General features: G+C 54.6%; 1 protein-coding gene across 1 annotated transcript in view; it reads right to left on the bottom strand.

Moving 5' to 3' along the window:
• Nucleotides 1–272: 272 nt before the first annotated feature.
• Nucleotides 273–13,550, bottom strand: part of LOC147110016 (CD276 antigen homolog) — a 16,024-nt gene continuing 2,746 nt past the window's right edge. Inside the window, exons 2-6 of the mRNA XM_086002455.1 lie at nucleotides 10,000–10,379; nucleotides 7,276–7,572; nucleotides 4,209–4,355; nucleotides 2,881–2,937; nucleotides 273–581 (exon numbers count right to left, since the gene is read on the bottom strand). Of these exons, the coding sequence (XP_085858581.1) occupies nucleotides 544–581; nucleotides 2,881–2,937; nucleotides 4,209–4,355; nucleotides 7,276–7,572; nucleotides 10,000–10,379 (919 nt within the window). The 3' untranslated portion in view covers nucleotides 273–543. The remainder of the gene's footprint in view (nucleotides 582–2,880; nucleotides 2,938–4,208; nucleotides 4,356–7,275; nucleotides 7,573–9,999; nucleotides 10,380–13,550) is intronic.

The following is a 13,550-nucleotide window of genomic DNA, read 5'->3' as shown; positions in this document are numbered from 1 at the left end:
AAAATAGTGTTTGGAAAAATAATCTTCTTTCCATCCTCTCCTAGATTCATAGCACCGTCCCGTGAGCAGCAGGTGTGACTCCAGCACTCTCCGCGCGCCAGGCCTTAGGTGCGGTTCGACTACAGGGGGCATCAGGGTCAACTTGCGGGAGGGTTTTACGGGAGCAGGATTATTGTAGATGTGCAGCACGAACTCTGTCTCACCTCACTCCCCCCCCCTTCCCCCATGTCGTTGCTGGTTCAGTGGCCATCTGTAGTGCCCGCCTCCTTCCTGAATCGCAGGTTCCCCCCCCCCCTGCCAATAACAAAGCTGACAGTCAAGGGCCAACGCCCGTGCGCTCAAGGTGGGCTCGCAGTTGAAATGATGCAGCGAGTTGCCTCCCTCGTCCTTCGCCACACCCACCCACCCCATACCCCCAGGGGGCTGAGCGAGAGCCTCTGGGGGCCCATCACTCAGGGGGAATTAACCGTCACAACCATTGCCATTCACAAAGGGCAGATTAACTTGGGGGGCCAGTCCCCAAGAAGAGCCGTCGACGTTTGTTCACAAACTGTCCTCGTCCAGGCAAATCACCTCTGGTTCTGAAATAGAAAGAGAGACAGATTGAGACGAGGTCTTGGTAAACATTCTCTGTTCCCAGGTTGTAGACAACACAGGTGAGGTATTGCTTATCGCCCATCTCTACATCCAAGTGGCAGGTAACATTCACACCACACAAGTGCCAGGCAAGGACTATCTCCAACAAGCGAGAGTCTAACCACCTCCCCTTGACATTCAACGGCATTACCATCGCCGAATCCCCCACCATGAACATCCTGGGGGTCACCATTGACCAGAAACTTAACTGGACCAGCCACATAAATACTGTGGCAACAAGAGCAGGTCAGAGGCTGGGTATTCTGCGGCGAGTGTCTCACCTCCTGACTCCCCAAAGCCTTTCTACCATCTACAAGGCACAAGTCAGGAGTGTGATGGAATACTCTCCACTTGCCTGGATGAGTGCCGCTCCAACAACACTCAAGAAGCTCGACACCATCCAGGACAAAGCAGCCCACTTGATGGGCACCCCATCCACCTCCTTAAACATACACTCCCTCCACCACCGGCGCACCGTGGCTGCAGTGTGGACCATCTACAAGATGCACTGCAGCAACTCGCCAAGGCTTCTTCGGCAGCACCTCCCAAACCCGCGACCCATTCAGCCCCTCGAGCCTGTTACACAGGAACAGGAGGAGGCCCAGTCAGCCCTTCGAGTCTGTTACACAGGAACAGGAGGAAGCCCATTCAGCCCCTCGAGCCTGTTACACAGGAACAGGAGGAGGCCCATTCAGCCCCTCGAGCCTGTTCCGCCATTCAATGAGATCATGGCTGATCTGTGACCTAACTCCATCCACCCGCCTTTGCCCCATCTCCCTCAATACCTTTGGTTAACAGAAATCTATCAATCTCAGATTTAAAATGAACAATTGGCCCGGCATCAATTGCTGTTTGTGGAAGAGAGTTCCAAACTTCTACCACCCTTTGTGTGTAGAAGTGTTTCCTCACTTCACTCCTGAAAGGTCTGGCTCTAATTTTTAGACTCAGCCCCCTAGTCCTAGACTCCCCAACCAGCGGAAATAGTTTCTCTCTCTCTACCCCATCAGTTCTCCTTAATATCTTGAAAACTTCGATCAGATCACCCCTTGACCTTCTATATTCCAGGGAATACAACCCTAGTTTGTGTAATCTCTCCTCGTAACTTAACCCTTGGAGTCCGGGTATCATTCTGGTAAACCTACGCTGCTCTCCCTCCAAGGCCAGTATATCCTTCCTAAGGTGTGGTGCCCAGAACTGCTCCCAGTGCTCCAGGTGTGGTCTATCCTGGGCTTTGTGTAGCTGCATCATATCTTCTACCCCCTTGTATTCTAGGCCTCTGGATAGAAAGGCCAGCGTTCCATTAGCCTTTTCGATTATTGTCTGTACCTGTCTTTGGACCTCCACTGATTCTAGCCTTTCACCATTTAGAAAGTAACCTATTCTATTCTTTTTAGGTCCAAAGTGGATGACCTCACATTTACCACGCTAAAATCAATTAAAAAAAAAAATTCGTTCCTGGGATGTGGGCGTCGCTGGCAAGGCCGGCATTTATTGCCCATCCCTAGTTGCCCTTGAGAAGGTGGTGGTGAGTCGCCTTCTTGAACCGCTGCAGTCCGTGTGGTGAAGGTGCTCCCACAGTGCTGTTAGGGAGGGAGTTCCAGGATTTTGACCCAGCGACGATGAAGGAACAGCCGATATATCTCCAAGTCAGGATGGTGTGTGACTTGGAGGGGAACTTGGAGGTGGTGGTGTTCCCATGCGCCTGCTGCCCTTGTCCTTCTAGGTGGAAGAGGTGGCGGGTTTGGGAGGTGCTGCCGAAGAAGCCTTGGCGAGTTGCTGCAGTGCATCTTGTAGATGGTGCACACTGCAGCCACGGTGCGCCGGTGGTGGAGGGAGTGAATGTTGAAGGTGGTGGATGGGGTGCCAATCAAGCGGGCTGCTTTGTTCTGGATGTTGTCGAGCTTCTTGAGTGTTGTTGGAGCTGCACTCATCCAGGCAAGTGGAGAACATTCCATCACACTCCTGACTTGTGCCTTGTAGATGGTGGAAAGGCTTTGGGGAGTCAGGAGGTGAGACACTCGCCACAGAATACCCAGCCTCTGACCTGCTCTTGTGGCCACAGTTTTGCCCATTCGCTTAATCTGTCGCTATCCCATGGTAATTTTATGCTTCCATCTCCCTGGCCAGCAATGCCACCATCTCTGTCTCTTCGGCAAGCTTGGATAGGTGGATCTCGATTCCAGGACTCCCCACCCCCACAAAAAAAACCCCACAAGGGCACCAACCGACCCGTCGATCACTTACTTTGGAAACAGGCCACCTCGGGATGGGGTTGGAGGCCATTATCATGGCCGCACGCCACTGTGAAGAACAAAAACAGAGACCCGTCAGAATAAAACCCACGAGACCGCCACAGAATGTACGGCAATAAGGAACGGTGTCCCAAATCACTTTGGGCTCTTGGGAATAGGAAAGGAATCAAAAATAACATTTGCGTCTGTCTTGGCCTCACGTTACGTAGAAACTACAGCACAGAAACAGGCCATTCGGCCCAACAGGTTTAGGCCCCAAACAAGCCTCGTCCCCAGCTTTTCACAACAGATGTTTTAGTGACGTTGGTTGAGGTTGATTAATATTGGCCCCAGGACACCGGGGAAAACTCCCCCCACCCCCCCCCCCCCCACCGCCCCCGCTCTTCTTCCAATAGTGGCCATGGGATCTTTTACATCCACCCAAGAGGGCAGACGGAACCTCGGTTTAACGTCTCATCAGAAAGACGGCACGTCGGACAGTGCGGCGCTCCCTCAGTACTGCCCCTCCGACAGTGCGGCGCTCCCTCAGTACTGCCCCTCCGACAGTGCGGCGCTCCCTCAGTACTGTCCCTCCGACAGTGCGGCGCTCCCACAGTACTGCCCCTCCTACAGTGCGGCGCTCCCTCTGTACTGCCCCTCCGACAGTGCGGCGCTCCCTCAGTACTGCACCTCCGACAGTGCGGCACTCCCTCAGTACTGCACCTCCGACAGTGTGGCGCTCCCTCAGTACTGCCCCTCCGACAGTGCGGCGCTCCCTCAGTACTGCCCCTCCGACAGTGCGGCGCTCCCTCAGTACTGCCCCTCCGACAGTGCGGCTCTCCCTCAGTACTGCCCTTCCGACAGTGCCGCGCTCCCTCAGCACTGCCCCTCCGACAGTGCGGCGCTCCCTCAGTACTGCCCCTCCGACAGTGCGGCGCTCCCTCAGCACTGCCCCTCCGACAGTGCAGCGCTCCCTCAGTACTGCCCCTCCGACAGTGCGGCGCTCCCTCAGTACTGCCCCTCCGGCAGTGCGGCACTCCCTCAGTACTGCCCCTCCGGCAGTGCGGCGCTCCCGCTGTACTGCCCCCCGACAGTGCGGCGCTCCCGCTGTACCGCCCCTCCGACAGTGCGGCGCTCCCTCAGTACTGCCCCTCCGACAGTGTGGCATTCCCTCAGCACTGGCAGTGGGGAGCGGCGGCCTGGATTATGGGGCTCGAGTCTCGACCTTCTGACTCTGAGGCGAGAGAGAGAGCTAAACCCACTGAGCCATGGCTGACACTTGTGCGAGACTAGACGGACAGATGGACATCATAGTCATAGAGGTTCCTCGCTGGCATTTACCTGAATACTCTTCTTGCTGCATCTTCCTTCTCCTGCGAAGTATTAGCCCCACGGCAAGGGCGAGCGCGACTGCAACCAAGGCGCCCACCACAACAATTGGAACCGTTTTGTTGTCCCGCGGAACGACAGAGCATTCCTTGCTGACACCTAAGTCAAACAAATTTGTTTTAGGACCACAGAAAAAGCTGGAAAAACTCAGCAGGCCAGGCAGCATCGATGGAGAGAGAAACAGAGTTAACGTTTCGGGTCGAAACCCTTCGTCAGAACTGGAAAAAAGCAGGAAAAGGAGCAGATTTAAAAGCAAGTTTAGGGGCTGGGAAATGGAGGAGGGGATGAAAGAACAAAAGGGAAGGTCTGTGATAGGATAGAAAGCAGGAGAGATTAAGAGAGATTAAGAGATATTCAAGGCGAGAGGAGATGGTAATGGGGCAGGTAAAGACACAAAGGATGGCTCTAGATGGGGTGTGAATGGCGCTGGCAGAGTGAAGGACAGCTGCCATGTGGGAGGGAAGAAAAACAAAACAAAAAACAAAACAAAAGCACAAACACAAAGTGTGGAAAAATATAAAAATATGATAGGGGCCGAGGTTATGATCTGAAATTGTTGAACTCGATATTGAGTCCGGAAGGCTGTAAAGTGCCTCATCGAAGGATGAGGTGCTGTTCCTCGAGCTTACGTTGAGCTTCCGTGGAACAATGCAAGAGGCCGCGGACGGTGAGGTCCGAGTGGGAATGGGGCGGTGAATTAAAGTGACAGGCGACCGGAGGCTCGGGGTCCCCCTTACGGACTGAATGGACGGGTTCCCAAAGCGGTCGCCCAATCTGCGTTTGTTTCAGGACCAAGTGGTTAGTCAATCGAAATTAATATCAGTAGAGATGTAACAGAAACATCTTGCATTGATATAGCGCCTTTAACATAGTAAAACGTCCCAAGGTGCTTCACAGGAGCGATAAACAAACAACAATTTGACCCCGAGCCACATCAGGAGATATTAGGACGGGCGACCAAAAGCTCGGTTTTAAGGAGCGTCTTAAAGGAGGAGAGAGAGGCGGAGGGGTTTAGGGAGGGAATTCCAGAGCTCGGGGCCCAGGCGGCTGAAGGCACGGCCGCCAATGGTGGAGCGATGGAAATCGGGGGGATGCGCAAGAGGCCAGAATTGGAGGAGCGCAGAGATCTCGGGGAGGGTTGGAGGAGGTTACAGAGATAGGGAGGGTTGTAGGGGCTGGAGGAGGTTACAGAGATAGGGAGGGTTGTACAGGCTCGAGGAGGTTACAGAGATAGGGAGGGTTGTAGGGGCTGGATGAGATTACAGAGATAGGGAGGGTTGTCGGGGCTGGAGGAGGTTACAGAGATAGGGAGGGTTGTAGGGGGCTGGAGGAGGTTAAAGCAATAGGGAGGGTTGTAGGGTCTGGAGGAGGTTACAGAGATAGGGAGGGTTGTAGGGTCTGGAGGAGATTACAGAGTTAGGGAGAGTTGTGGGGCTGGAGGAGGTTACAGAGATAGGGATGGTTGTCGGGGCTGGAGGAGGTTACAGAGATAGGGAGGGTTGTAGGGGGCTGGAGGAGGTTACAGAGATAAGGAGGGTTGGAGGGGGCTGGAGGAGGTTACAGAGATAGGGAGGGTTGTAGTGGCTGGAGGAGGTTACAGAGATAGGGAGGGTTGTAGGGGCTGGAGGGGGTTACAGAGATAGGGATGGTTGTAGGAGCTGGAGGAGGTTACAGAGATAAGGAGGGTTGTAGGGGCTGGAGGAGGTTACAGAGATGGGGAGGGGTGTAGGGGCAGGAGCAGGTTACAGAGATCAGGAGGGTTGTAGGGGCTGGAGGAGGTTACAGAGATAGGGAGGGTTGTCGGGGCTGGAGGAGGTTACAGAGATAGGGAGGGTTGTAGGGGCTGGAGGAGGTTACAGAGATAGGGAGGGTTGTAGGGGCTGGAGGAGGTTACAGAGATAGGGAGGGTTGTCGGGGCTGGAGGAGGTTACAGAGATAGGGAGGGTTGTAGGGGGCTGGAGGAGGTTACAGAGATAGGGAGGGTTGTACGGGCTGGAGGAGGTTACAGAGATAGGGAGGGTTGTAGGCGGCTGGAGGAGGTTACAGAGATAGGGAGGGTTGTATGGGCTGGAGGAGGTTACAGAGATAGGGAGGGGTGTAGGGGCTGGAGGAGGTTACAGAGATAGGGAGGGTTGTAGGGGATGGAGGAGGTTACAGAGATAGGGAGGGTTGTAGGGGCTGGAGGAGGTTACAGAGATAGGGAGGGTTGTAGGGGCTGGAGGAGGTTACAGAGATAGGGAGGGTTGTAGGGGGCTGGAGGAGGTTACAGAGATAGGGAGGGTTGTAGGGGCTGGAGGAGGTTACAGAGATAGGGAGGGTTGTATGGGCTGGAGGAGGTTACAGAGATAGGGAGGGTTGTAGGGGCTGGAGGAGGTTACAGAGATAGGGAGGGTTGTATGGGCTGGAGGAGGTTACAGAGATAGGGAGGGTTGTAGGGGCTGGAGGAGGTTACAGAGATAGGGAGGGTTGTAGGGGCTGGAGGAGGTTACAGAGATAGGGAGGGTTGTAGGGGCTGGAGGAGGTTACAGAGATAGGGAGGGTTGTAGGGGCTGGAGGAGGTTACAGAGATAGGGAGGGTTGTAGGGGCTGGAAGAGGTTACAGAGATAGGGAGGGTTGTCGGGGCTGGAGGAGGTTACAGAAATAGGGAGGGTTGTAGGGGCTGGAGGGGGTTACAGAGATAGGGAGGGTTGTAGGGGCTGGAGGTGGTTACAGAGATAGGGAGGGGCGAGGAGGACACGGAGAGATTTGGAGACGAGGATGAGAATTTTAAAATCGAGGCGTTGCCGGACCGGGAGCCAGTGTAGGTCAGCGAGCACAGGGGGGGTGATGGGTGAACGGGACTCGGAGCGAGTTAGGACACGGGGACAGCGGAGTCTTGGATGAGCGCGAGTTGACGGAGGTTGGAAGGTGGGAGGCTGACTGGGAGAACGTCGGAGTCTGGATCCCCAGAAAATATATTTGAACAGAAGCGAACAGTTAAATACCAACAAAAGTTAACGGGTTAACGGAAGGAATTACATTGCCACATCGCTGACGTCCGGGTCTCCCGAGTCCTGGTGTTGTAGATGGAACAGGTGAAGCTCGAGTTTGTCGATACCTGGACCTGCAGCACACTGGTCACATTCCAGAGTCCGGTGGCGGGATCAGACACCAAGCTCGACACCACCGGCCTGCTGCCAAGTAGGGAGTTCCCCTCTCCATCCGTCCAATCAACAGTCGGCGCCGGGTAACCACCGGAGGAATGGCAGGTGAGATTCACCTCTCCTCCTGGCCGAATATCTCCCTCTTCCGATATCACTGGGACACTGTAATGGGCTGAAGTACATCAAAAAAACATAACGTTAACACAGCAGAACATTACTTATTTCTAATCCTTCGACAATCCTTCCCATCCTCAGAAGGTTTTCTGCATGTGGGCGTCGCTGGCAAGGCCCAGCATTTATTGCCCATCCCTAGTCACCCCTTGAGAAGGTGGTGGTGAGCCGCCTTCTTGAACCGCTGCAGTCCGTGTGGTGAAGGTGCTCGCACAGTGTTGTTAGGGAGGGAGTTCCAGGATTTTGACCCAGCGACGATGAAGGATCGGCCGATATTTTCCAAGTCAGGATGGTGTGTGACTTGGAGGGGAACTTGGAGGTGGTGGTGTTCCCATGTGCCTGCTGCCCTTGTCCTTCTAGGTGGAAGAGGTGGCGGGTTTGGGAGGTGCTGCCGAAGAAGCCTTGGCGAGTTGCTGCAGTGCATCTTGTAGATGGTGCACACTGCAGCCACGGTGCGCCAGTGGTGGAGGGAGTGAATGTTTAAGGTGGTGGATGGGGTGCCGATCAAGCGGGCTGCTCTGTCCTGGATGGTGTCAAGCTTCTCGAGTGTTGTTGGAGCTGCACTCATCCAGGCAAGTGGAGAGTATTCCATCACACTCCTGACTTGTGCCTTGTAGATGGTGGAAAGGCTTTGGGGAGTCAGGAGGTGCTAGCTCCTGGTTGATATACACTCCCACTCTTCTGTTGTCAGCCAGGCTCAGTGTGGTTAGCACACACTCTCTCAACTCGGATCGGTGAGTTCGAGTCCCACTCCAAAGACTTGAGTTCCATAATCCGGAACGACACTGGTGAGGCAGAGGAAGTGAGGGATGCGCGAGGGGCCAGAAACGGAGGAGAACAGAGATCTCAAAGGGTTGTAGGGGCTGGAGGAGGTTACAGAGATAGGGAGGGTTGTAGGCAGCTGGAGGAGGTTACAGAGATAGGGAGGGTTGCAGGGGCTGGAGGAGGTTACAGAGATAGGGAGGGTTGTAGGCGGCTGGAGGAGGTTACAGAGATAGGGAGGGTTGTAGGGGCTGGAGGAGGTTACAGAGATAGGGAGGGTTGTCGGGGCTGGAGGAGGTTACAGAGATAGGGAGGGTTGTAGGGGCTGGAGGCGGTTACAGAGATAGGGAGAGTCGTAGGGGGCTGGAGGAGGTTACAGAGATAGGGAGTGTTGTAGGGGCTGGAGGAGGTTACAGAGATAGGGAGTGTTGCAGGGGGCTGGAGGAGGTTACAGAGATAGGGAGGGTTGTAGGGGCTGGAGGAGGTTACAGAGATAGGGAGTGTTGTAGGGGCTGGAGGAGGTTACAGAGATAGGGAGTGTTGCAGGGGGCTGGAGGAGGTTACAGAGATAGGGAGGGTTGTAGGGGCTGGAGGAGGTTACAGAGATAGGGAGGGTTGTAGGGGTTGGAGGAGGTTACAGAGATAGGGAGGGTTGTAGGGGCTGGAGGAGGTTACAGAGATAGGGAGGTTTGTTGGGGCTGGAGGAGGTTACAGAGATAGGGAGTGTTGTAGGGGCTGGAGGAGGTTACAGAGATAGGGAGGGTTGTAGGGGCTGGAGGAGGTTACAGAGATAGGCAGGGTTGTAGGGGCTGGAGGAGGTTACAGAGATAGGGAGGGTTGTAGGGGTTGGAGGAGGTTACAGAGATAGGGAGGGTTGTAGGGGCTGGAGGAGGTTACAGAGATAGGGAGGGTTGTAGGGGCTGGAGGAGGTTACAGAGATAGGGAGGGTTGTAGGGGCTGGAGGAGGTTACAGAGATAGGGAGGGTTGTAGGGGCTGGAGGAGGTTACAGAGATAGGGAGGGTTGTAGGAGCTGGAGGAGGTTACAGAGATAGGGAGGGTTGTAGGGGCTGGAGGAGGTTACAGAGATAGGGAGGGTTGTAGGGGGCTGGAGGAGGTTACACAGATAGGGAGGGTTGTAGGGACTGGAGGAGGTTACAGAGATAGGGAGGGTTGTAGGGGCTGGAGGAGGTTACAGAGATAGGGAGGGTTGTAGGGGCTGGAGGAGGTTACAGAGATAGGGAGGGTTGTAGGGGCTCGAGGAGGTTACAGAGATAGGGAGGGTTGTAGGGGCTGGAGGAGGTTACAGAGATAGGGAGGGTTGTAGGGGCTGGAGGAGGTTACAGAGATAGGGAGGGTTGTAGAGGCTGGAGGAGGTTACAGAGATAGGGAGGGTTGTAGAGGGCTGGAGGAGGTTACAGAGATAGGGAGGGTTGTAGGGGCTGGAGGAGGTTACAGAGATAGGGAGGGGGCGAGGAGGACAAGGAGGGATTGGAAACAAGAATGAGAATTTTAAAATCGAGGCGTTGCCGGACCGGGGGCCAATGTAGGTCAGCGAGCAACAGGAGGTGATGGGTGGACGGGGACTTGGTGCGAATTAGGGAAGTTAGGGGCAGCGGAGGTTAGGATGAGCCCGGGTTTGTGGAAGCGGGTTTAGGCGTTGCCTACCCGTTGTGACGAGACCCACTTTGGTCGCCTGTTTCTTCTCTTGCCCCGTCGCGGTGAGCTTGAAGACGATGCACTCGTACACGCTTTCGTCCCCGGCCGCCACGGCAAAAAGCAGCAGCGAGAGGTCCCCGCGGGCGAGCTTCTCGGCCGAGACCCGCGTCCGGCCCTTGAACCTGGCATTCTGCGAGGCGTTCCACTCCTCCTCCCCATACTGAGCGTGGACGAGCTGATTTCCATCCCTCTGCCACATCACCCGCAGATCGGGCACCGTCGTGTTTGGGCTCCAGCGGTAGATGCACGGCAGGATGACCTGCTCCCCGATAATCCCCACCACCAGGGGAGGCCCTGCAACTGAAGCACTTAGAATTTTAGCACAATGCCTTTAACCCTTCATAAAATCCCTGGCTCAGCCCTCGTCTGGAATACTAGGAACATAGGCTGAGAAAGTGGAGTTGAGGTCGAAGATCAGCCATGATCTTATTGAATGGCGGAGCAGGCTCGAGGGGCCGAATGGCCGACTCCTGCTCCTATTTCTTCTGTTCTTATGTTTCCCCTTGGCCTCTGTACACTCTTATCACTTCCAAAAGGCTTCTGACAACAAGATTCCAGCAATACATATGCAATAGACAGTCCCTACTTCCTTTATCAGCTTGCGACACTAGATCTAATCTGCCGTTATTTACCTGCCAATGTCAACTTAAAGAAAACCTTTGGGCAAGATAAACAAAATTACTATTTTTTGCTGCACGCTTTATGTGGACACTGACCCCGCAATTTCCCAACCTTTGATGGGACAGTGTAGAGGGAGCTTTACTCTGTATCTAACCCCGTGCTGTACCTGCCCTGGGAGTGTTTGATGGGACAGTGTAGAGTGAGCTTTACTCTGTATCTAACCCGTGCTGTTCCTGCCCTGGGAGTGTTTGATGGGACAGTGTAGAGGGAGCTTTACTCTGCATCTAACCCGTACTGTATCTGCCCTGGGAGTGTTTGATGGGACAGTGTGGAGGGAGCTTTACTCTGTATCTAACCCGTGCTGTACCTGCCCTGGGAGTGTTGGATGGGACAGTGTAGAGGGAGCTTTACTCTGTATCTAACCCGTGCTGTACCTGCCCTGGGAGTGTTGGATGGGACAGTGTAGAGGGAGCTTTACTCTGTATCTAACCCGTGCTGTACCTGCCCTGGGAGTGTTTGATGGGGCAGTGTAGAGGGAGCTTTACTCTGTATCTAACCCGTGCTGTACCTGCCCTGGGAGTGTTTGATGGGACAGTGTAGAGGGAGCTTTACTCTGTATCTAACCCGTGCTGTACCTGCCCTGGGAGTGTTTGATGGGACAGTGTAGAGGGAGCTTTACTCTGTATCTAACCCGTGCTGTACCTGCCCTGGGAGTGTTTGATGGGACAGTGTAGAGGGAGCTTCACTCTGTATCTAACCCCGTGCTGTACCTGCCCTGGGAGTGTTTGATGGGACAGTGTAGAGGGAGCTTTATTCTGTATCTAACCCATGCTGTACCTGCCCTGGGAGTGTTTGATGGGACAGTGTAGAGGGAGCTTTACTCTGTAGCATAGGAACAGGAGGAGGCCTATTCAGCCCCTCGAACCTGTTCCACCATTCAATTAGGTCATTTAAAAAATTCGTTCATGGGATGTGGGCATCGCTGGCAAGGCCAGCATTTATTGCCCATCCCTAATTGCCATCGAGAAGGTGGTGGTGAGCCGCCTTCTTGAACCGCTGCAGTCCGTGTGGTGAAGGTGCTCCCACAGTGCTGTTAGGGAGGGAGTTCCAGGATTTTGACCCAGCGACGATGAAGGAACGGCCGATCTATTTCCAAGTCAGGATGGTGTGTGACTTGGAGGGGAACTTGGAGGTGGTGGTGTTCCCATGCGCCTGCTGCCCTTGTCCTTCTAGGTGGAAGAGGTGGCGGGTTTGGGAGGTGCTGCCGAAGAAGCCTTGGCGAGTTGCTGCAGTGCATCTTGTAGATGGTATAATTGGATCATGGCTGATCTGTAGCTTATCTCCATCCGGCCGCCTTGGTTCTACAACCCTCAATACCCTTACCCAACACAAATCTCTCAATCTCAGTTTTGAAATTTCCAATTGACCCCCAGCCGCAGCAGCTTTTTGGGGGAGAGAGTTCCAGATTTCCACCCCACTTTGTGTGAAGAAGTGCTTCCTGACATCACCCCTGAACGGCCTGGCTCTAATTTGAAGGTTCTGCCCCCTTGTTCTGGACTCCCCCCACCAGAGGAAATAGTTTCTCTCTCTACCCTATCGAATCCTTTAATCATCTCAAACACCTCGATTAGATCACCCCTTAATTGCGTCCAATTCTGGCCACCACACACTTTAGGAAGGATCTCAAGGCCTTGGAGAGGGTGCGGAGGAGATTGACCAGAATAGTTCCAGGGGTGAGGGACTTCAGTGATGTGGAGAGACTGGAGAAGCTGGGGTTGTTCTCCTTAGAGCAGAGAAGGTTAGGGGGAGATTTAATGGAGGTGTTCAAAATCATGAGGAGTTTTGATGGAGTAAATAAGGAGAAACTGTTTCCAGTGGCAGGAGGGTCAGTAACCAGAGGACACAGATTGAAGATAATCGGTAAAAGAACCAGAGGGGGAGATGAGGAGGATTTTATTTACGCAGCGAGTTGTTGTGATCTGGAACGCGCTGCCTGAAAGGGCGGTGGAAGCAGATTCAATAGTAACTTTCAAAAGGGGAATTGGAGAAATACTGGAAGGGGAAAGATTCACAGGGCTGTGGGGAGAGAGCAGGGGGAGTGGGACTAATTGGAGAGCTCGTTCAAAGAGCCGGCACAGGCACAATGGGCGGAATGGCCTCCTCCTTTGTGCTGTGAGATTCGATGAGTCCTTCACACAGTTTCCCCACGTCCTCCAATTCTGGCCTTTTGAACATCCCCCGATTTCCATCGCTCCACCATTGGCGGCCGTGCCTTCAGCCGCCTGGGCCCCGAGCTCTGGAATTCCCTCCCTAAACCTCTCCGCCTCTCTCTCCTCCTTCAAGACGCTCCTTAAAACCGACCTCTTTGACCAAGCTTTTGGTCGCCCGTCCTAATATCTCCTGATGTGGCTCGAGGTCACATTGTGTCTGATTTACACTCCTGTGAAGCACCCTGGGACGTTTTATTATGTTAAAGGCGCTATATAAATGCACGTTGCAGCTGCGATTGATGTTCCGGAAATCACCGTGAGAGTTGGGAACAATCCCAAGGTTGCGCTGTTCCGGACACTAATTCCCGATTGTCCGTCTCCCCACTCTCCCCCCCCTCTCCACCCTCTCCCCCACTCTCCCCACTCTCCCCCCTCTCCACCCTCTCCGTCCCTCTCCGTCCCTCTCCCCACTCTCCCCCCCTCTGTCCCTCTCCGTCCCTCTCCCCCACTCTCCCCCCCTCTCCCCCCTCTCCCCCCCTCTCCCCCACTCTCCCCACTCTCCCCCCTCTCCGTCCCTCTCCCCCCCTCTGTCCCTCTCCGTCCCTCTCCCCCACTCTCCCCACTCTCCCCCCCTCTCCCCCCTCTCCCCACTCTCCCCCCCTCTCCCCC

The sequence above is a fragment of the Somniosus microcephalus genome, chromosome 12 (assembly GCF_052327205.1).
Source record: "Somniosus microcephalus isolate GS21.2 chromosome 12, FLI_Smic_1.0, whole genome shotgun sequence".
In the NCBI taxonomy this organism is placed as follows: Eukaryota; Metazoa; Chordata; class Chondrichthyes; order Squaliformes; family Somniosidae; genus Somniosus; species Somniosus microcephalus.
Note: the sequence above shows the minus strand (reverse complement) of the source record. Positions and strands in the feature narration are given on the sequence as shown.